The sequence below is a fragment of the Fusarium sambucinum genome, chromosome II, assembly GCF_050947815.1.
Source record: "Fusarium sambucinum isolate potato_lamoka chromosome II, whole genome shotgun sequence".
Taxonomy (NCBI): Eukaryota; Fungi; Ascomycota; class Sordariomycetes; order Hypocreales; family Nectriaceae; genus Fusarium; species Fusarium sambucinum.
The window spans coordinates 2,827,357-2,849,498 of NC_139293.1; the positions used below are offsets into that span (position 1 = coordinate 2,827,357).

Genomic DNA, 22,142 nt, shown 5'->3' on the forward strand with positions numbered 1-22,142 from the left:
GATGACTGTCTATATTTAGCCTGTAACAAAGTTTTAGGACAACAGACGCCACTTTTTGACTCTGGCCTATAGCATTGCCCGTCCTGAATGGCAATATTACATTGTTTTACGACAGAAAGTGAGTAATATGCTGAGTTGGTGTAGGCTTAACAAGTTTTGGCCAAGGCTTGCGTGGCCCTTCGGCTGCGAGGTGCCGTGTTCTCCACTGTGCCAAGCAGCAGATCTTGTCTTAGCAGGTTCGTTGTTATCAAGAGTTGTGTCTTTTGTTCAGCGAATTTTCTGTAGTTTTTTTCCGTTAAAATCTCGTTTGTCTTGAGGCATTCTGAGTGACTGAATGTGTTTCTATCAATGGTTGACATATCTGCACGTCATTTTGATAGAAGACAGGGTGCTGCGCCTCGCGGGATCTGGGTACGCCAAGGTCCGGTTGCAACGGCCCCGGTTGTGGAGATAGTCTCGGAACGACCGAGCAAATGCCACCGCTCCTCTACGTCTCGCTGCCAAGATATTCCCCTTTTTCATCTATTTCTCATTTTATCACAAGCTTTCATCTTTTACGATGGAATCTTGGCAGTGACTATATACTCCAATCAGCATAATCGCGTGACTTGTGATTGTTGTCATCTTTCTTGGCAGTCTGATAGATAAAGCTAACCAGCCCTACTTCAAGGCACTGGTTCCGCATTTCCTTCGCCGTTTGAATCCCCAAGTTCTATTCGTTCTTTATCAGATGTAAGGATACCGGGCTACTCCTGCAAGTTGGCGATTCTACCAAGTCTTCCCAGCGGTAATCCACACCATGAAGGACCTCACAGCGACCCCGTCTGCGACGACAGAACCTCAATCCTCTGAGAATGTCCTCTCTATTCCCGGTCCTTCAACTGTTACCCTTTCGAAATCTCGACCTAGCTGGAGCTGCATTGATGACAACCGCTTACGGAACAACCTCTTCGCCGCCGTCGGTTTTCTCGAGCTCGCAAACGCAGGCGATTTCGCCGCCAACGTATGGAACGACGTACCTGTACCCATCTACGCCATTGTCTTCATGGCCATCGGAGGAACTTCAGCATTCGTCTTATCAATATGTGCTTTCTTTGACTCGAGGAAAGCCTGGAGGAACGTCAAGTTTCTGAAACAACAAAAGAAACTTCTAAAAGCCGAAGAGGCGTCCTTGAGTCGGGATGTTTTCATCGAGATCACAACACGCGAATTGAGAATAGAAGTTATCAACCGTTGGCTCATGGATCTGCTTATGGGCGGAGGCGCTATGCTGATCAGTACCGGCACATTCATGGCCATCGGCGGAGCTAATCCCAAAGTTTGGCTTGCCAGTAACATCCTTTCCGGTTATCTTGGAAACGCGCCTATCGCTCTCTTCGGTTTGTTGAGTGCTATCTGGGCTGTCATGGTGGTATCCAAGATGACGTCCCACCGTGCCGCCGCACGAAAAGAACTCCAGGGCTCAACGACGCTGCGCGTTCTCAAGGAGAGATGTTTCAACGTACAAGTATTCTTCATACTTAATGGAGCCTCCAATGTTCTCGGTGGCGTCGGCTCCATGTTGACGGCTGAGAGGTGGTGGGGATATGTCATCCTTATTCCTGTTATTATATCCTCCATCTTCTGCAACATTTGGTGGCGACACCGCGTTGGCTACGATCGCCCATACATCTCAACACTTCCTACCACTAATCTCGAAATAATTACTGAGACTATCGAGGCAACGTCACAACTACGACACGGTATCCAAGATGGCGCAGGCGTCAACCTTGAGCATATCTTCGGTGATTCTGTCACCCTTCAGGAAGTTTTGGAACTTTTTGTCAAGCACGATTTATTTGAGCAATTTTCTCTTCGTCTGATTACGAACAAGCATGTCAGACACCTTTTTATCGATGCTGAAGTCACTAGCGTACAAGTCAGCGTTGATGGTATCTTGACTGTAGCAGAGGAATACCACACTACAATTATGGGTATTGCGATGACATTTATGAAGAAGCATGGTCCTAGGCACCTGCTGCATCGCGAACGGTTTTTGTTAGAAGTCCTGGGGACTTATCTGGTGGAACACAAGAAGAAGGAGGAGGTGACAGCTGAGAAATAAATTAAGAAGCACCTTAATCAAATAATATCAATTCATTTACACAACAATTTAAAAAGAATATGCCGTCTAGCCGAAAACGAACTCCGTGTAATTCTTTGCCATTTGCGCGACGCCATGTTCAAGTGTCCATCCTTTGAAAACGCAAATCGCTCGATACATCTCCTCGAGCTCATTATCCATCCTTTCGCCTGCTGTATGAAGGTCACTCTCCACCAAGATTCGATTGTCTGGTACCGCCTTTACAGCATCTTGCGTCTTTTCCGTCGCCCCATCTGTGCTCAGATTATTCGCCTTTGAAAACGAGAAGAATATCTTTGCGGGGATCGATGGCTTAAGATACTGCTTCACCGCGTCGCCTTTGCCACTGAATGAGTGGAGACAGATACGCGGAGGATATGGCTTTGGGACTTCTTCTTCGTTATTGGCTGTTTGGGTGCTTTCCTTCCTTTCTTTATCCCTTGCACGACGGCCTTTTATTTCATGTCCTTTCCAGCTCTCTGTCAAGGCGTCGTACAAAAGTCCATGTACTTGAACACCGTGGACACTGACAGCTCTTCCAAACTCACCAGCAAGCTTGAGATGTGCCATAAACACAACCTTCTGGTGTGGAATCTGTATACGGTGCTGGCTGAGTGGTCGTCTCTCGCGTCCCCCTTCCGTACGTTCGGCATCTCGGGGCGGTCTTGAATCGGGCCACTGCATTGGCAATCTGAAGGGCTTGTCGAGACCAATTTCACCAACCATGGCAACTGGATCTTGTATAAGCCGAGCTCTGGTTTCAGCGATGAACTTTGAGAGAGCGATTGGCACTGGCTGATCGTGCCACCAGGCCGGGTCTTCTGGGGCTGGTGTAAGTACCGCCTTGTAATGTCGCGCTTTGGCGGCCTCGACATCATCGGACGGTACATAAGTGGGATTCTCAAGCGAGTCGTCAAAAAGCTCATGCGAAAACCACGGATGCCTCCCGTATCCTGCGACAACAGTAGTTTTATCTTGCGAGAAACATTCGGGGCCTTTCGCACCGTGCTGTTCGACGATGGTTTCAATGAATGGTTGATCCTGTGTTCTGGTTGCCATAATTGCTACCGCTCTAGATTTCATTGTTGGTAGGCTGGAAACAGAGTAAACTCGTTCGCCAATGTGATTGTGGGCATCGAAAACTCCCAGATGCCAAGGAAATAGTTCTGAAGTGTTGAGCAGCGGGTTCATCCCCGCGCTCTCTCGATGATCGTGCATACACATAGTTGCGGTATTGGTGTAGTTCTTTATAATATGCACTTTGTTGGCTCACGGTTGGAGGAGGGAGGTACGGTTTGATAAAGGAACTAGATATGAGTCATCTTGGGACTGGTAGAGGCTGGCCTCAGGGTATTAGAAAACTTGATTGCTGGAAGCATAGGAGACGAAATTAGTAGGTCAACTTACGCCCCTTAGACTATAGTTTTTAGACTACTTATTTTTATACCCTAAGACTTAGGCTACCCACTAGGCTAAGTCATGCATGTCAGCAAGGAATGGGGGATTCGGGATAGTGGATCAGGCTTACATCAAACAGCTGCTGGTACATTTAATCCGGGGCTTCTTCGACATCAATTGCGAAACGTCAGGATCTAAGGCTACAGTAGCACTGGCAAGGAAGCGTCCTATTCCTGTCACAATTCAGAACTGATTTATAAAAATAATCAACAGAGAGATGCTTGACAGGTGTTTCCATGTCGTCGAATGATTACGGAAGTCATGTTCTTTTCGATGAGTCCTCCCATAACAGGACAGACCTTGGACGCGATACGTCAATCTTCCTTCGAGAATCCAATCAAGGATTAAGTTGGGTAGATGGCTATAGTAATGCGCAATGTGCTGCTAACAAAATTTAACTCGGAAACCGGGGAGTCGCTAATCTTATTCGTCAAAAGTTTGCAGCCCTATATTATTATTTAGCAATAAAAGAAAAATGTTTCGAATAGAATATACTGATAGTTTCGAGTATCGGGAGTTAATATATTAAAAGAGGTAGGATGTTCACTCATCTCTTCAAAGTGTGGAGCGTCTGGGATATGTTCAGGCCCAGATCTTAGTGTCAGAGTCAATTGGCGGTTGGATATCCTTATGGTCCATGGTGATGCTTGAGGCCAGTAGTTCGTCAGAAAATTACGGCAACAAATGACAGCCAAGGACAATACACACATATTGACCCGAGTACTCAAGTTATCATGTAAACATGTATCCGTAGCCAATGTTGCAATATCGAATCTTTGCCAGCACTTGATAGCTGAGAACCAGGAGACGGAAAGTGTAATCGTCATATGTTTAACCATAGATCTAAGCCTACTTGTCTTCGCCGCTGAACTGCCTTGGCTGGTTTTACCTACTCGGTGTCGCAATTCACTGATAGCCCTACGGACTTCAAGATGACAAGGCCCACTCTTTGCTGATGTTCTCATCACTTGCATGCTCGTGATTGGCTTGCTCGATTTCCGAAAACGACGCCACGCCGCACTCGCTTAACTATGCGCATTATGTATGTGAGCAGATTGCATACACCAATCGCAAGATACTAGGCACCACGATATAGAGAGGTTCAGTCTCGGAGACATCTGTACTCAAAATCTGTATATAAACCAACTTCATTTCTTCTCGAAATGGATATCTCAAACTATCAATCACTCATCACTCAAAACACTTACTTCGCCTCCTAGAAATCATCATGAAGTCCTCAATTGCCACTCTCCTCTCCTTTTTCCTCTTAAACCCATTGGTTGATGCCGCAAAAGAAAAGAATCCCTGGCCCGAACCAGAACATGGCTTCTTTAACATAGCCAACTTCACCTTTGATACAGGCGAGGTTCTTGACGACCTCGAGATCCACTACCAGACTCTTGGCAAGCTCAAAGTCAACAAAGATGGTTCCAACAATGCTGTGGTTCTCCTTCATTCTACTACTTTATCCGGCGAGCAGTTTCTCAGCGAAGACTTTGGCGCTGTGCTGTCCAACAAGGGTCAACTGCTCGACGCCAATGATTACTTCATCATCATGCGTGATGCTATTGGACATGGAAATTCGAGTAAACCTAGCAACACTGGCTTACGCGCTTCGTTTCCCAAGTACCAATATCCTGATATCATCCGCGCCGACCATCTCCTACTGACTGATCATTTTCAACTGAACCGAACGCGCTTGACGCTTGGTGTTTCCATGGGTGGAATGCATATTTGGATGATGGGAGCTGAATATCCTGGGTTTTCAGATGCTTTGATGCCCATTTCCTCGTCCCCTGTCGAAGTCGCCGGACACAATCGTCTGTTCAGAAAGTTCATCACTGAACTCATCACTCTTGACCCAGCATGGAAAGGTGGCGACTATAAAGAACAGCCTGTTGCTGGCCTTGGCGGTTCACTTATGATCCAATTGACCATGCTCTCGTCTCCCTCTTATTGGCAGCGTGGCTTCCCCACACGCAAAGCCATGGATGAGTACGTGGACCAAGGTATCATCCCTCGCTTGGGAGAGTTCGATGCCAACGATCAGCTTTACGCTTGGAATTCGTCCCAGACATACAATCCCAAGGCTGGACTCAAGAAGATCAAGGTTCCTTTGACGGCTGTCAATACTGCTGATGACTGGATGAACCCTGTCGAGTTGGGCTTTCTCGAGGATGGTGTTGTCAACGACATGACACCTGGGTATGGCCGAGCCATTGTTCTACCTGCTAGCAAGAAGACAACTGGCCATGATAGTTATATCAAGGCGGAGCTTTGGAAAGACGAGCTTGAGAAGCTACTCGCCAGGTCAAGCTGATGGGGTTCCCGGCCATGATGCCACACGCTTCGGTTGGTTGCACCACACAGCAGCATGACAAGACAAGACATACACAGCCAGTCCATAACTGGATTAAATTCATTTACCTTTTTATCATTCAGATAGTTTTGCAATTAGACAACTTTCATCGCGACCGTGATAAGTGGATTCCTCAATATCGATGCGTCAGTGACGGGTATTTTTGACGTCACTACCAAGCCTTTAACTATAGCACCGACAACGAAACTCATGACATCATGCAAGGGCCTGGATGGATTTATAGATATAAATAATTCCCCTACATCATCTCAGAAGCCAGGTCCGTTCTCTCTCTATACTCAATCCGATAACATATTTTTACACTTCAAAACACATAATCCATCATGTCCGGTGCTAAACAAGGCGGAGACCTCTTTGATATGGCCAAGGATGGCACATCCAGTATGACACTTCCAATCCCATGCCCTCCTACCTTCCAAGCCTTTTTCTAACAGATGTTTAGTTCCTGGTGACGCAGGCAAGATGAACACAATCAAGTCTGTTCCTAACCCTGCGCAGCGAGATGGCGAGGCCGCGGGCGGTCTTGGCGCAACTTCGCTGGCCAACGCAGCAGACAACGCTCTAAACGAGCATGAGGGCCGAGAATCAGGCACTGGCGAGGTCATCAGCGCTACAGGACATGATATTCCCAACTCAGTCACTGGAAAGCCCGGTGGTCGTGGCGGTACCCAGGGTAAGGAGGAGGTTCGCGCTGATACTGGTGGCTTCACCAAAGACCGATCAGCGGACAAGTTTTAATGATGTAACGAGCTCGACTGTAACGACTGTATAATCTATATCATAATGAAAGGACAGAGTGGCTGAGAATGTATTTATCTTGTGACAAAAATGCGTTGTTCGGATTAGTCGCTGCATCGACCACACTGATAGTACAACTATTCGTCCGTTACTTCCTCGCAATCACAATATTAGCCTTGAACATAATTTTATTCTTCCCATTCTCGAGTTTTTCGAATCCCTCACTCCTCTTGAGTGCCTCAGCGACTGTATCAACTGCAACATCCCAATTCTCCTCATCTGACTCCAACCAACCCGCACTAGACGTTCCTCCAATGAAACTCCAAAGCATAGTCGAGAAGTGCTGCAGGTCACCAATGGTGATAAACACATCAATCTTTTCCAGCTTTACCCTTTCAGTTTGGAAACCGCCATTGACAACGATACTTCGTAAAAAGTCTTCGCTTTCCCACTTCTCAAGACCTTGACGAGGAAGCGGTGTTCCAGCTGGCCGTGTCTTTTCGCAGGCGGAGACAATGGCGGGCAGAGTTGGTACGTATGCCCACGAGTTGACGATTGCGACTCCATTTGGCTTGAGAGTACGATGCATCTCTTTCATTGCGTCGATACCATCATTCGGTAGAACAAACAATAACGCGTTGCCAATGGCATGAGTGAAGCTTTCGTCCCCAAATGTAAGGGCAGTAGCGTCTGCCTTGACAGCTTCAGCTGGCCAGTTATTCTCGGAAATCTGCTCACGATAGAGGTTGAGCACGTTGTCGTCAATATCGCTTCCAGTTATCTTTGTGCTGACGGCATTAGATGCAGCTACAACAGCGGCAGTCGCTGCGCCCAGACCGCAACCGACGTCATGGACGATAGCCTCTGAGGATGAGGAGAAATTGATGAACGAGATGGATGCACTGGCAAGTCGCTCCATGCCATCACCTACGAGCTCGCCATAGAGCTCTGGGGTGGGCTTTAAAGCCTGCTTGGGAGCGTATGGGTTATCCGACTCTGGAGCGTTCATGTTGAGATATTAGGTGGTGAATTTATGTTTTGTTTGTATCCGTTGTTATTTATCACGAACCTGTGGTCTCAGTCAAAGTCTTATACCAGATTTGTCTCCGAAATGTGTCCGCAAGGATTATGTGATGGTCGAATGAGGTCTGAATATAAGCACCAGTCTGAGTAAGCTGCCAGAGAGGCAAAGCCTCATTTGTCTAGATCAAGTTGCGTGTAAGCCGAGGCTTATCTTCGTTGCATCTCATCCCATGTAATCTCATTCAAGCAATCTGATATCATTTGCGAATAATAATTATACTGTGGGTTAGGGAACGCCTATGTGTTTCCACCTCATGTTGAGCATGTGAGTGATGGTAGCGGTAAGGAGTTCCCGGTGACTTAACTTGGGACGAAACACAGTCAGCAACTGAAAGAAGTTAAACATAAAGCCTATCACTGTCACAATTTTATGAGAATAGGTTCACTGTTGTATAATACGGCATTTATTCGTATCAAGTTCACTGATTAATATCCGGACACTAAACGTCGTTTGTAAAAAGTCTGAGCAAAGGAGCATGCATGCTCAACTACAATCGACACCCGTTGTGCTCAGCATCTCGCAAGTACAACGACTGGTCCGCCTTGGATATGCCAAGCTGCTCCCGCGATATTAAACACGCTATCCTCCCACCAAACCTCCTGTTGGGGCTCAGTCTTGTCTAAAACTTCCTTACTGGATGAGGTCGTGAGGGTGCCATGACTAACTGGCCTGATAGACTGCTGGTGATTGAAAAAGTTGTCAGGGTCCCATTCTGCCTTGACCCTTTGTAGACGAGGGTAGTTCTCTCCATAATACGCTTCCTGCCAGTTCTGGACTGTGGCGTCGATGTAGTTTACATATGCAGCCTTTTGTTCAATTGCAAATGGTGACAGCTTGGCTTGGCACCTGGTCATAAAGTTCATGACGTCTTGACGCTTTATCTTGTCTGTCCACTGTGCCTTGAAGGTAGCGACGTAGTGACCATCGCGCCAGTAAAATGCTGTATCTTCGGCATGAATCTCCTCCGTCTTGGCACCAATGTGGCTCCACGAAAAGTGGCATTTCGGCTGGTTGGACTTGTTCTCTTCTGTGATGCCGACGACACTGGTGGCTTCTTTTACAAGGCCCGCAACGGTAGAGGTGAGCTTCGGGGTGATGGCTCCTTCAGCAAATATGAATGATGCATGGTGGTGATAGACCTTGCTTTCAGCATCCCAGCCCTCAGATTGCTCGACACAATCGGTCCAAGACATCTCTTGAAGGGTGTTTTCAATGGGCCTGTGATCAAGGATTGGCTTGAGGGCTTCCTGTGCCTTCTCCATACAGCCGTTGTAGATGACTGTCATCCCACCAGTGAGCTGCTTGTTCGGTCCGTGCGACCAAAAAGCGTCGATTGTCAACTCAGAAGGCCACTTGTTGGAGTTGAAAGTCTGCATGGCCTCATTGAAAGACTCCTGCTGCTGTGGAAGATTCCATGTGAGCTGACCAGAAACGACCGTGCCGACTTGGTCTCTCAACTTGTGCAACTTGGACTTCATCGAGACTGTGACACCAAGGTTTCCACCGCCTCCACCACAAAGAGCCCAGAAGAGATCGCGTTTCTTTTGATCTTTATCGTCTCTTGACACCGTGACTACGTCGCCACTAGCAGTGACGACTGTCATCTCGAGCAAATTGTCACACCCGAGCCCATAGCTACGCGAGAAAGGGCTGATACCCCCACCCAGCGTGAAGCCGCTCACGCCAATAGAGGCACACTGTCCACCTATGACAATGTCGCGCTTATCCTGCAAGTGCTTGTTGTAAACATCGTCCCAGAGAAGTCCACCTTGCATATCAATGGTCATATTCTCGGAGTCAACATGACATCCCTTCATCTGACTCGTGTCAAGGACGATTCCACCTTCGTTGAGACAATATCCCATGAAGGAATGGCCACCACTCTTGGCAGTGAGCTTGATCTCATTTTGCTTGGCGAATGTGACGGTAGATCTGACATCTTCAACAGACCTAACTTGGACAACGACAGCTGGATTGGTGTAGCGGTAGTTCAAGTTGCCAACGAAGACTGTGCAAACCTGTCAGTAGATTACGCGGAAGTGAAGTTGGGTACCCTTACTAGCTTTCGTATATGCTTCTGTTCCCGGCAGGAGGACTTGTCCTTCGGGCAGGATGTCTGCCAGGCAGCTCCAAGTACGCTCGCTTACAAGACCTGGCATGATGTGATGGGTGAGATAATGTGACAAAATGTATGGTGATTTTGAGTACAATGACAGTAGTAACTGGGCTTGATAATATGAGGGATGAGATTGAAAGACCGACCTTTTTATACTGATTTCGAAGCCACTGATTACATCTGTCTTTGCCCATCAAAGACAAACGTCAAAGCTGAAATACCTATCCAAAGACATTCCGTCCAATGAAGGGGGTTTTCCCTGTGGGCGGCCAGATGGTGTTAAGTCCAACTATGGTTATCTTGCACGACGCCATATGCAGCCACTGCAGATCTATGAACTATCTCCTTCGTGCCGTGTCTGAGACAGAGCTGAAAAGACAACAAAAGATAAGAGATCCGGTATCGTCACTGGTGGATTTCGGTCGATCTTGGACAATTGACTTTCATCGTCAGCGCTTTGGTATTGATCTGCTGAATTTCTGTAGGAAAACAGGTTTTATCAAAGAAACTTTTGAGTTGACTTGCTCTTTTGGTGTCTCAGCCATCTTTACCCCGCCTTCGCGAAGTTGACGCGTCTCACCAGAAATGAAGTCATAATGGTCAGCGCAACTACTCTCGTGAGCCGAGCATCGTGGGACATAATATGCAGCACGTTGTATGCGAACTCTCGGGCTTAGGGTTTTACAAATATCCCATTCTCTCAACGCGCCAAATTCTGTTGTAATTACGCACTTCCTACCCAAAGATTCACGTGTGGAAAATACATCAATCAGACATGCATTGACTACCTGAAAACAATCATCGATAGAGCTACAAACTGGTTTAAACAGTACGATACTCTGAAAAATTAGCTCAGATCAGTTGCTTGGATTTGTTTACTGTATGCATGCTTGTGTGGTACATCTGCAGTCAGATCTTGAATGTTAATCATGGACGTCTGATGTCACATGACCAAAGATTACTTATCGTATTGCCCGGCATGTAGATAAGTTGATAACCCATGTTACTCATACCCCTTCTTGGTAGCAATCTAGAGGTGATGAGTCTAGTGGAAATGTACAGTGCAATAGTGGACTACGTGGCTTGTGTTCGTTCCCTGGCAATGCAACCACAACATACCCTATACTTGTTACAATTTTGTTGAGAATGCATTACCCAAAGTTGTGTTTAGTCGGTGGTTTTCTGAATCCAGGCGAAGTAGTTGCATAGGTCGTTTATACACGGCTCCAGTTGGAAGTTTAATCTAATAATGCTATCAAGTAGTTATTGTCTTGATATTTAGAGGTATGCCTGGGTTAACCACCAAGTTTATTGGTCTCACAATACGCACAACATATCATAATGTTTCGCCGTGGAAGAATAAAAAAAAAGAACCAGTCTACCCATTTTCAATAAGTCTAAACACCATCATATGCCAAGGATGGGATCACTGGCACACATGCTTCTATCGTACAATAATAATCGACCCCAGGGTAACGTTATGCACCCTTCTTGGTGAACAATAAACTTAAATGGCTTGAGAGGAAATGCCGAAGTAGCTCGGCAATGAAATTACTAGAGTAGCATGGTGCGTGGTATCCGGTGGAGAAAGTAGCAGCCCACAAGCGTCGGGTGAAAATGTTATATATGGTGATGTTTAAACATTATCTATTCCCTAATAAGAATTGCTAGAAATAACTTATGCCTAGAGGTAAACAGTAACATGAGAGAGTTTATAGTAATTGCTTTTATTTAGTCGGGATTACTTTTGGATGTATTTAGCTGTTCAGCTTGCCTTCGGCAATGTTCTTTTAACTGTTTCTACTACGTATACGAATCTTACATTGGGGACTTATGTTTGTGAAGATCATTTACTGGGGTAGGGACCGCGTGGCCCATATAAACTCCGATCCGCACCCACCTAGCTGAGTGTCGGCGGCCGTATTACCCCTGTTGGTTGATATGGAGGGATCGAGTCAGTCAAGCTGCCAATATCTGCTATAGTGCCACGGCATCTGTCATAATAGTAACTCGTATCACTGAAACTGAAGAACCATCGTGCTTAGGCTTGACTGTTGCCGGATAACTAATTCCTGTCATTGTAAGATCTCAGCAACGACTAGGTATGCTCTTATATCCGTATACCCGTTTCTCATCCAGGCAAACCAGCAGTTCCATGTTGTTTCGCTGGATTGAGTTTACAGAGCTTGCTTGATTTCATGCGTTCCTTGCGATATGCGAGATCGTTTAAAAACATTGCATGTCACTAATAACCCATAGAGGTAAATATGCCCACGTCTAAAACAATTGGTTAAAAGTTCGTTAACTTTGAACAGGTATACAGGGAAGCTAGTGTAAATCTTTAATGTTTTTTATTCCCGAATTACGACGAAATTCTGCCCAGCGTAAGAGGCGATTAGTAACGATTCTGCTATGCGAATTCATCTCTCAAACCGAATGTAGTCTGTTCTGGCCAATGGCCCATCTGTTCTTCAAACTCTGTGGATGGAATCCCAAGCATGCGTGACGCTAGGTTGGACCTTTTGTGATTCTCGTGACGTCAAGACTTAAATTCTGGCCGAGTGGCTACGCTAGGTACTATAGACCTACGGCCAATTTAAAATCACTTGGGTCCTCTATGCAAATCTTAGACGCCACTGTGTTGCAGGTACCCATGATTATGTTTAAGTGCATTCAATAGCCTACTGTTTTAACTGCACGTAGTGTGACCTTGATGAAATCCAAGGGGAGATTGCCGCTCAAGGGACATCCCAACCTTGCCGCGGCATTGTTTGTGCCTAACTGAAAGAGGAAAGAATTTACATAGGAAAGGATGGCCATGCAAGCCACAAGCTAGCCTGATATGTTTTTACACGAGACCTTCAAAATTGTTCAACATGTACTTGAGTAGGATCTTAACAAACAGAGTGTTCGATAGAACTGGAGCATCGCTAACGTAGGAAAGGAAAAGGAAAAGTCTATTCTATATGGGTATCTCTCTATGCTACATTATGGTTGGGACTTTCATTAAAAAATCGTGTCATCTCAACAAGCTCAGCTGTGCTGGATGACGCATCTGGTTGAAGTTCTGGACGCGAACTCCCCTTATATATGGCGTGCTCGGTCTGGTGAGAACTAATATGCGGCGATACCCCGTGTTTTCTCGACGAGCTCCCACTCTTGTTGTGGTATGATGGTCTGGAATCGTTCCTGCTGTTGAGTCTTGGGAATGCCTTCACTAGCAGGAGCCGTAGATCGGGCATGCAGGCACACCAGATTCCGACATTAATCTCGATTACTGACCAATAACAGGTGTCGAAAAAGTCCCCTTGAATATTTTTAGTACCTATTATAGCTAGGGTCATGCATGCAAAGGGCGAACTTACATGTGGGGTTGGTGGATTTGCCAAAAGCAACGAGAAATTGCAGACGGATGATGCTGACGACACTGACACTGAGTAATAGTTAGTGGCAAAGCTTGTTCTACGAATGCATTATCACTTACAAAGTACCGACAACGAACATCATTGTGACGGCCAGTTTCCTCTGCCACTTCATCTGGAGTCGCAGGAGCTGGAACACTGGGATTGCGAGCACCCAAAAGTCCATGGCGATGGAGACAGCTGCAATTGACCAAGCCAATGGATTGATGCCAATACAGTGTCCTTCATGAAGTTTATCCCACCCATTCCAAAAGAAACTGATTGGTTGACATTGCGCGATTGCCAGTACGAGAAACACGACCATGCTGAGAGCGGCGACTCCAATTGTCGTCCATAGAATTACTTGTACCGATCGGACGGGGAAGATTCGGAGGAAGAAGAGTAGGACGCAGATTTTGGTCAGGAAGACGTCGGCCGCGTAGAAGGTTTGACCGATGTAGACATACTAGAAACTGTTAACAAATAGACAACAAACTAAGGAACGAGGGAAGCAACTAACACGAAGAAATTCGCTGATGGTGTATGGGGTATTCGTCCAAGCATCCCTTCCAAAGCCATTGCCAGATACTGTTATTGTTGGTAAGTATCTGTGTTATATCTGAATAAGTGATTAAGTACTTACGACCGTGGACACAATTGACAGTGTTGCCGATGCAGGTGATCAAACAAACGATGATCACCCAATCATCTGCCCGTAATAGTCTCTCGAACTTCAACTTCTGGTAAATCCGTGCAACGACGATAATTATGGTGACTACACCCATGGCGATACCTAATATATCGAACTGTTGATGTCGGTCGCGTATGGGATAGTCGCAGGCCACTGAGGTAACGTTGAGCGTATCTACATCTTAGTTAGCGTATAGTGGGCAGTAGGACAGCTTCGGCCAAACTCACAGAGAGCCTCCCGGGGCAGGCATTTGCTCTGAACGCAACTTGCTGCGACGGTCTGCAGCTGGGGATCGGCACAGAGACATTCGACATCGATTCCGCATGTTGAGTTTGCTGCCAGGTCCAGCAGACAGCTCCCCTGATTCCAATGTTAGCTATACCTGCCTATCACCAAGCCACCAAATATTCCTTACCGCACACTCAGGGATCTGGGCTAGAAAAGAAGCGACATCGATACTCAGCCCCCGGCCGACAAGACATGCCCATGCGACCAACAGCCACGACAAATGCATTATTGTCAGATGGCGATTGACATGTTGACAGGGCTTGGGTCGGGGAAGATGAGTTTAAAATATGACAGATCGTGACATGTTATTTATCTGCTCGATCGAGTTGTTAGGCGGGTCCGGCCACATAATTGTATCCCGATTTCCCCTTGGTAAGCTCCTGTAATCATCCACGTCTCGAACCGCGAACGGTCCCCTGCCCCCGCTGAAGATCATGCAACTTTGCAAGCCTCCGAGGTACTACCCAATCAAGCCGATAGATCACCCATTAGTTTCGGTCTAGCCGCAAGATCGGCACATGGGCTCAAGTTTGGGTTGAGGGTTCTTTAGTGAGTCTGCTGACTTGCTGTTGAGCGAGGCCCGATAGTTGCAAAAACACAGCATTCCAAATGTCCCAACTGCCGAAGGTTGACCAGTGAAAGCACTCACAGCATCTTCTTAGTACCAATCTGGAGTACCATGTGGAGATCTGTCATAGCGCACTCTGTTAGCTTGAAGAATTGAGTCATGACCAGAACGACTCCACTGACTTCACCCTCTGGACTGGGACTGACAGATAAATAGACAGAAACGCCAAGTTGTCATTAAAATCGGTAGACCCAGTCAGTTGGGACCGTCAAGGAGAAAAAAGAAGAAGAAGAAAAAGCAAAAAGACCCGACTCGTGAGCCGAAAAGCGGCTCTAGTTCCCGTTACCTCATTCCAGTGAGTCTAGATTCGACTAGAACCAGTCATGACGTCTACGCGGTAGCATAGACGTTCGGGATATATTATGTCACTACAATAACAGAGTTTTCTTCCCTGAGAATTTCCCGAATCTGATCCCTGGTGCTGTTTGAGGATCCTGTGCTTGAAACATGTTTGTCCTGAGCAATGCCACTTGTACATGTTGAAAGAACAACTGTTGATCCGTGCAGAGCTGAAAACACTTGAACCAAGAGCTTGTCTTTTTTCAGTCGCACTGCCGATAATGTTTCACATTACTATCTATTCTAGATTGCAAACACAATGCCGGCCCCATGTTTCAATGGATCCTTGTAGGCCTACTGCGGCTAACAGGGGATGATAAACGCATCGGTTGCAAATCCATAATTCCAGGCACCTTCAATAGTCCTATGTAGACATGACTAGATACTACCAACTCTGTCGGATATTTGACAGAACTGGCCAAGTTATAACCGAGTTGCCGCGAACAGACCACGCGTTTGGCGGGTAGATAATTCACGATATATCCAGGTGACCCTGTGGTCGATCAAGTATAAACACTATCAATCGCCCAAGTGGACATTAATTTACTATTTCGTCTCAACAAAGCGGGAACGTTTCCCAGAGTAGTTGATGGGCCGTTTTTGGACCTATCTATCTGCCAGATCACCGCTCTTCTGTTGTTACTAAGAGCTACTAGTCTTTGTTTCCTGTTCCGCAGGTGGCCGTGCTTCGAAACGACGAACCTTTTTGCCCGAGGACACTTTACTAAGACTTATCTAGCGGAGAAAACGCCATCTTAGTATCTCGGGGAATAATTTAGTAACAGCACGAATGGCTGGCACAGGAGACTTTGCTCCTGCAATGATGTGTTGTCGGTTCTATCTACAGAATAGTCAGCTACATAAAATTTCTTCCTATCATAGAAACCAGCTATTTCCAGGGTAGCAGTATTGATCTTAAGCCGTGTACTGCCAGCTCATGACTGCCAATTGAGGGCAACTACTTGTACGCCAGCCCGCCAGAATGTGACGGGATCGTAGTTGGATGAATCGAAGCGCTTACCAAGCGGCGTAAACGTGTCGTGCTCTTGGATGCCTTGACCTTTTTTAAATTAATCTCGTGTGAAAGTCAATTGGGGACTCAGTCTGCATGCAAGTTTAATTTTAATGGTGTTGTTCTACACCAAAATCTGAACTTTATGATATGCTTTTTCAACACTCTGGATTTGTTAGCGTTTTCGGATTTATTCACCCTAGGTACCACTTGCTTTACGAATTTACCACCAAAATCAGCTGCCCCACCATTTGAGGGGCATCTATGTTCAGTATTGTGAATTAACTTGGTTACTCAAGCATTGCAAAATCTTACCTTGGCTGCCTTCGCAATTCACTAATGGCCTAGCATTGATAAAACATTAGCTTAGTTCTTATTACAATATTCAGCTTGCGAATTATTTACTATCAGCTTGTTCTAAGTCCCAGTAACCAGCAATTGACTTCCCATGCCTCTCATTTAACATTTGCAGTCTGCTCAGCATATCAACTCCATCATCAACGATTAATATAATCACCACCTATCTCACTTGACATTTCCAACTCGCTCAGTGAGACTGCGATGTTAATACTCTGCGGACGTTCACCCAACTTGCATATTATTTCCACACCAAGAGATCAAAGAACATACTACCTATAGAATTTCGCAGACAATATCTAAATTAGTATGCAGAGTCTAGAAAGCAAGAACAACCTACTATAAAGACCTTACAGTATATATTTCGCAATTAAGGAGGATATACAAGACAATACGAGACACTTGTCAGCAAATGCGGCACCCTGATTGGTGGAGCAGGGTCACGTGCTCGACCCTGACGAAGGACCTGCGGGTTCGAACCCCGTTACACCTAGAATAGCATTTAGGGTATTTTATCTTAGTATCTCAAGTCTTATCAGCACCACCACTGCCACGAGCATTTCAGAGTACCTTCGCCGGCTTATTCTTTTCGCATCAGCTTTTGACAACGTCAACCTCTACCATTCACACCAGCCAGTGTGTTCTTGTAGTGGTAATCATATCTTATTTCATTGCATACAACTGCTGGCACTCGCCTCTCGTCATATCAGCATCAAACAGATCACTCCAGATGCTGCCGCTCATCTGTGGGAGACTGTAGAGCCCTTGGTGACACGTTCTAGTGGACATTGATCCTCAACTGGCTGCTGAGATGAATGAGGTACTCCAGAGACGCAGGACAGCATACACAGCGCAGACTTCAGAAATCTTGACAAGCAAACACGGTATTGACCTAGATACCTAACTAAGGATGATACCTTCTCATTCAAAGGGGACCTTGAAGTATCGACAACCAAGATACAAGAAGATCGAGACAAGAGAGAACCAAGATTCGCAATACTTATGACCCAAGGAAAGGTCACTTCTCAGATGGCTGTTTACCTCCGGCCGACCCAGCCTTGTCTGAGTTGGACCCTTTACCTTTACTCTTGTCTGATGATGTGGTACCAGTGGTAGTTGATTGACCCGTCTTTGAAAAGACGCTTGCTGCCCCTTCTGACCGATCCCCCATACTGCTGAGTGACCTGGGCGCTATAGGCAGCCCCATATCGAAATCCCGAGCGACCTCCTCTGCGTATTCTTCGTCCCTGGGCTGCAAGGAACCGTCGCCCTGATTCATACCAGTCATGAAATGAGCAAGCCCAACACCACCGCAAAGAGCCGTGTATAGTATACAAGCCCAGTGAACCTTGGCCGCAGACTTGAACTTTGGCGCTTCTTCTCTTGTTCTTAGCAGTTGGACACGATCGCCTGATCTCGGTGTCGTAATAGTTTTAGAAAAGCGATCTGGTGGGGGATATCCTTTGGCAATAAAAGCATTAAACTCTGTTGCAATAGCGTTCATGTCTGCCACATTGATTTCTTGGTTGAACCGTGCTGTCAACTGAGGTATCCAGTAGAACCGCAAAACCACATAAACGTTTTCGTCACTGTGATCATCATCGCGATCATCATCGCGATCATCATCGTGTGTGGTGGGTTTCTGAATCTCCTCAATCGCCTCAAACTTGAATGCACAGAAACCATGGACGAGATATTCATAAAGCTCTGGATCAACGAGCATCATGTTCCATGCTTTATGACTTTTACCAAGTTCGGTCGCGCTAATGATATCATCCAGAATGTCGACGTCAGCTACGTCCAGGCATGATCCCTCCAGGTTGCCTGTGGCATCGTTGTGGTCCTTGGTATCGTTCCAGGTGCGCGGGATAAACCAGAAGACTACAGGGTCACGGTTCCCTGTTACTGCACAGACGTTCTTATCGCGATTCCGACACTTGTCGCTCTCCTCCTCAGGGTAAGAGAGGTCTTGGAGATCTGGTTCGGTCTCGAATCGTATTTCGTAGTACATTGATAGCTTGATTGTCTCCCAGTCTGCTTGTTTGATGAGTTCATCAGTAAGCTCTGGCTGCTTGAGCGGCGCTTGATACAGGGCGTGCCGCCAGGAGTAACTTTCGAGATTATCCGGGTTAAGGTGGAGCATGTCTGTATCCGTGGTTAGCTAATAGTTCCCGACACCAGTTAAGGTTCAGATGCTCTTACAATGCTTGCAAAACGGGGAGGCATTCAGCAATCGGTCTTTCAGGTCTGGAGGTGTCCAATTCTCTGTTAACAGTAGACCGTCGTCGGGGTTGAACTCTTTCATATCGACAACCAAAATCAGAGCCACCTGTTCAACGCGCATGATGAACTCGGGATAAAAGGTCTGCATTTCAGTCGAAAGCTCGGTCGTAACAGTTAATCGGGGGCCGAGCTCATGCTCAGTCAGACTAGGGAGTGGATGGGGAATGTCTGAGTCCTTGGGGCGGAGCGACAGGGGCTGCTCGGAAGACGCCATCTTGCCGTGAGTAGAAACAAAAGAGATATGAGATGCCCGGTTTGAGAAGATGCCAAAAGTAGAATGGGGTGTGTTGTTGGGGTTGCTCAGTGCTCTTGTGTGGACTTGGGATTTAAATGAAAATTTAGGAGTGGCGGGAAGAAATGCGCCTTTGAGAGTATGATGAAAGGGTTTGCATGTGGTAAAGTTATTCTGGTGAAGCACCCTAAATCTGGGTTGCCAACAAGAGTGAACAAAAGGCTGATTCGGTTGAGTGAAAACAAGAACAAAGTTTGATGCGACGTGGTTTGGCTTAAACACTGTTCAGCGTTGCCTCAGCCTCTGGTTACACAAATTGTCAGCAAGAACTCGGTCCGGTGTGTTGGTCTGATGAACAAGGAAAGAAGAATGAAACGACATCACATTTGCCCATTGTGTTATTACCTATGGAAAACTGTACTAACGCATAATCGGGTTTGTCACCATCATAAAGTTGCATTGCATCTTGATTGACTCATCTTTTATGCTTTTAGTGGCTAATTCAAAAGTGCACTTGGAAGGGCCTGTTATCTCACAAAACCAGTTTCGTCATCCATTCGGTGACATGTGGTAAAGTTACTTGGATATATTACTGTAAGCGACATGTTGGCAACTAACAAGAGTGAACGAAAGTTTTGAATGGGTGAAACATAAACAGAGTTCTATCTGACGTGATTTTGCTCAAGTAGGCACCTCAGATCCCGATTCACGATTACACAAATCTGTAGGTCAAACGTCGGCTCGGTTTGTTTACCTGATAATCGAGGAGAGAAGAACAGAGAAGAACAGAACTAACTTGAAAACAGTGTACAAGCATAATCCGTCTTGTCATCGCAAAGTGATTGTTGCCCCACACGGCAGAAGCAATCAAAATGCAATCTTCAGTGCGATCGGGCATGGTGATCACATTCGGTGAGATGAGAGTCGAGATCAGCCGGAGCAACAGCTTTACCTTTCTACATCTTCATCCTTCAACACCTATAACACGCATCACCTTCTCCGATTAACTTCAAAACAACACGCGACCAACACCGCAACATTACCTGAAACATCTTCAGATTCAAAGACCTATTTCTCTTTGTATACATTTAAATTATGCGCGCTTTTTTTTACCTCTTTCTAACATTCGAAGTCTTCTCCCATACCCCCCATTTTGAGTCACCTAAGATCACACAGCATCTTCCAGTGAAGCCTAAGGTCTTCTCGCTAGGTAGATTGCTGGTCAGTATGCTCATAGGTCTTCCAGTTAAAATCATGAGCTTCTGGGCTACTGGGTAGCAGAAACGTTATCCTAAGTCTTAGGGTATAGAAATAAGTAGCCTAAGAAGTATAGCCTAAGTAGCATAAAGTAACCTACTGATTTCGTCTCTTATGCTTCCAGCTGCCACCTTTTCTAGTTTTCTAATACTCTGGCTAGTTCATGCTCAATCAATTATACACAGACGAGCAGTCGCTTGGAAATACTCAGACGGATAAGAATGATGAACAACAGCCCTACCATAGACATGCAGCCAGCATAATAGGCAGCCGGCCTAAAGGTTGAGACATCCTCATTACCATCGCTTCCCGCTAGTGAATAGATACCTGAGGCTATCGGAGTACCCTATTAAAATCAGCATGGAGTTATATGAGCTTGGAAGTTCTGTACTTACGAAGAAGAAGCCACAAAACCAAGTAGTCCAAACAATAGGCAGGATACCAAGCGTATTCTCAGGACCCATTGTCGCACCCAGCATTGGTGGTACAAGACTAAAGAAGGCGCCACATCCAATGCCGTTAAAGATCAGGAAAACGGAGAAGATACCAACGCTCGATGCGAGAGGCCAGACGACCAATGAGCTGAGGCCGATGCAAAGCAGACAGACAATCAGACTGTTAAGTGGACCAAGGAGATGGTCGGCTGTGTAGCCACCCAAGACTCTCCCAACAGTCGAAGCAAGGTTCCAGGCTGCAAGTATGACGATGGCTATCTGGTTGGAGTAGCCCATTGATCGCGAAAAGATTGGGATGAAGTATGGTGGGATGAACAGTGGAAAGCACGACAACGCTGTGCCACCGATGATAAGAAGGAACCGAGGTTCTTTGAAGCGATACCTACGCAAGATGTGAGTTGAAAGACAGATGAACAAGGATTATGCCTAGTAACTAACCATTGTAACTTCAATCCCGCGTTCACGGATCCAATTGGTTGCTGGATGAAATAAGATGCTGGTATACAAACCCCCCAAAGCATGAAGGCAAGAATACGGAATGTCCATGCAACATCCACTTGCTTCACAAGAAGATTGGTTGCTATGCTCATGATAGCGGCACCAAGACTTCCTCCTCCGAACACGATGCCCATGGCAAGGCCTCGGTGTCTCTTGAACCATCTCAGAGGGGCGGTTGAGCACGCCTGAGAATGTGTGAGATGGGGTTCAAAAGCGTTATAGATTGCTTGGAACTTACAAAGATAGATAGACCTCCGCCGATCCCGAATATCACACCATGGAAGACAAACAGAGCTCCGATATGCTTCGTTGTCCAGCTAGCAAGGAACTCGCCCAATCCCATCAACAGCCCGCCCGCAAAGGCTGTCTTTTGGTATCCAAGCTTACGGACTGCCATCCCAGAGAGGATGCTGAGTGAAATCATGAACGAGGTTGCTAATGATCCGACGAATGTCAAGGTTGTAAGACTAGTTCCAGTCACTTCGACAAGTCTCACTTGCATGATGCCCCAGGAATAGATAACCCCTAGGTAAACAAATAGAGAGCAAGCCGCTGCTGCCACAGCGATCCATCCTTTTGGGTCATCAAACTCAAAGGGAGGCGGTGTTGTAGCGCCGGCGGCTTGTGAGTGGTCGGTTTCGCTACCCTTTTCATTGTCCGACGAGGTTGAAGATTCGGGCCATATGTTAACTGAACTTGTGGCTTGAGTCATCATGATATTACATCAATCTGAATGATTGTGAGAGTAGGGCCAGTTTCCCAAGAAAGGAAGTCTTGCTAGAAAACCTCTAGAAGGAGCCAGG

At 46.3% G+C, this 22,142-nt stretch overlaps 9 protein-coding genes across 9 annotated transcripts; 3 read left to right on the plus strand and 6 right to left on the minus strand.

Moving 5' to 3' along the window:
* Positions 1-799: 799 nt before the first annotated feature.
* Positions 800-2,104, plus strand: FSST1_007747 (uncharacterized protein; the record flags this gene model as incomplete). Its single annotated transcript, XM_083224561.1, has 1 exon — positions 800-2,104. One exon carries the CDS (start codon positions 800-802, stop codon positions 2,102-2,104), a length of 1,305 nt encoding a protein of 434 aa, XP_083083708.1.
* Positions 2,105-2,170: 66 nt separating this feature from the next.
* FSST1_007748 (uncharacterized protein) lies at positions 2,171-3,346 on the minus strand (the record flags this gene model as incomplete). The annotated part of the gene is made up of 1 exon (XM_083224562.1): positions 2,171-3,346. The coding sequence occupies one exon, from the start codon at positions 3,344-3,346 to the stop codon at positions 2,171-2,173; it is 1,176 nt and encodes a 391-aa protein (XP_083083709.1).
* Positions 3,347-4,808: 1,462 nt separating this feature from the next.
* Positions 4,809-5,900, plus strand: FSST1_007749 (Alpha/Beta hydrolase protein; the record flags this gene model as incomplete). Its single annotated transcript, XM_083224563.1, has 1 exon — positions 4,809-5,900. The coding sequence occupies one exon, from the start codon at positions 4,809-4,811 to the stop codon at positions 5,898-5,900; it is 1,092 nt and encodes a 363-aa protein (XP_083083710.1).
* Positions 5,901-6,283: 383 nt separating this feature from the next.
* On the plus strand, positions 6,284-6,698 carry FSST1_007750 (uncharacterized protein; the record flags this gene model as incomplete). Its single annotated transcript, XM_083224564.1, has 2 exons — positions 6,284-6,341; positions 6,403-6,698. 2 exons carry the CDS (start codon positions 6,284-6,286, stop codon positions 6,696-6,698), a joined length of 354 nt encoding a protein of 117 aa, XP_083083711.1.
* Positions 6,699-6,846: 148 nt separating this feature from the next.
* FSST1_007751 (S-adenosyl-L-methionine-dependent methyltransferase) lies at positions 6,847-7,707 on the minus strand (the record flags this gene model as incomplete). The annotated part of the gene is made up of 1 exon (XM_083224565.1): positions 6,847-7,707. The coding sequence occupies one exon, from the start codon at positions 7,705-7,707 to the stop codon at positions 6,847-6,849; it is 861 nt and encodes a 286-aa protein (XP_083083712.1).
* A 584-nt stretch (positions 7,708-8,291) lies between these two features.
* On the minus strand, positions 8,292-9,941 carry FSST1_007752 (FAD-binding oxidoreductase; the record flags this gene model as incomplete). Its single annotated transcript, XM_083224566.1, has 2 exons — positions 8,292-9,790; positions 9,842-9,941. 2 exons carry the CDS (start codon positions 9,939-9,941, stop codon positions 8,292-8,294), a joined length of 1,599 nt encoding a protein of 532 aa, XP_083083713.1.
* Positions 9,942-12,876: 2,935 nt separating this feature from the next.
* FSST1_007753 (CFEM domain-containing protein) lies at positions 12,877-14,504 on the minus strand (the record flags this gene model as incomplete). The annotated part of the gene is made up of 7 exons (XM_083224569.1): positions 12,877-13,205; positions 13,264-13,331; positions 13,383-13,765; positions 13,820-13,887; positions 13,943-14,164; positions 14,218-14,350; positions 14,406-14,504. 7 exons carry the CDS (start codon positions 14,502-14,504, stop codon positions 12,877-12,879), a joined length of 1,302 nt encoding a protein of 433 aa, XP_083083714.1.
* A 3,128-nt stretch (positions 14,505-17,632) lies between these two features.
* Positions 17,633-19,111, minus strand: FSST1_007754 (uncharacterized protein; the record flags this gene model as incomplete). Its single annotated transcript, XM_083224570.1, has 2 exons — positions 17,633-18,759; positions 18,817-19,111. 2 exons carry the CDS (start codon positions 19,109-19,111, stop codon positions 17,633-17,635), a joined length of 1,422 nt encoding a protein of 473 aa, XP_083083715.1.
* Positions 19,112-20,561: 1,450 nt separating this feature from the next.
* On the minus strand, positions 20,562-22,051 carry FSST1_007755 (major facilitator superfamily domain-containing protein; the record flags this gene model as incomplete). Its single annotated transcript, XM_083224571.1, has 4 exons — positions 20,562-20,732; positions 20,782-21,223; positions 21,280-21,524; positions 21,578-22,051. 4 exons carry the CDS (start codon positions 22,049-22,051, stop codon positions 20,562-20,564), a joined length of 1,332 nt encoding a protein of 443 aa, XP_083083716.1.
* Positions 22,052-22,142: the final 91 nt, after the last annotated feature.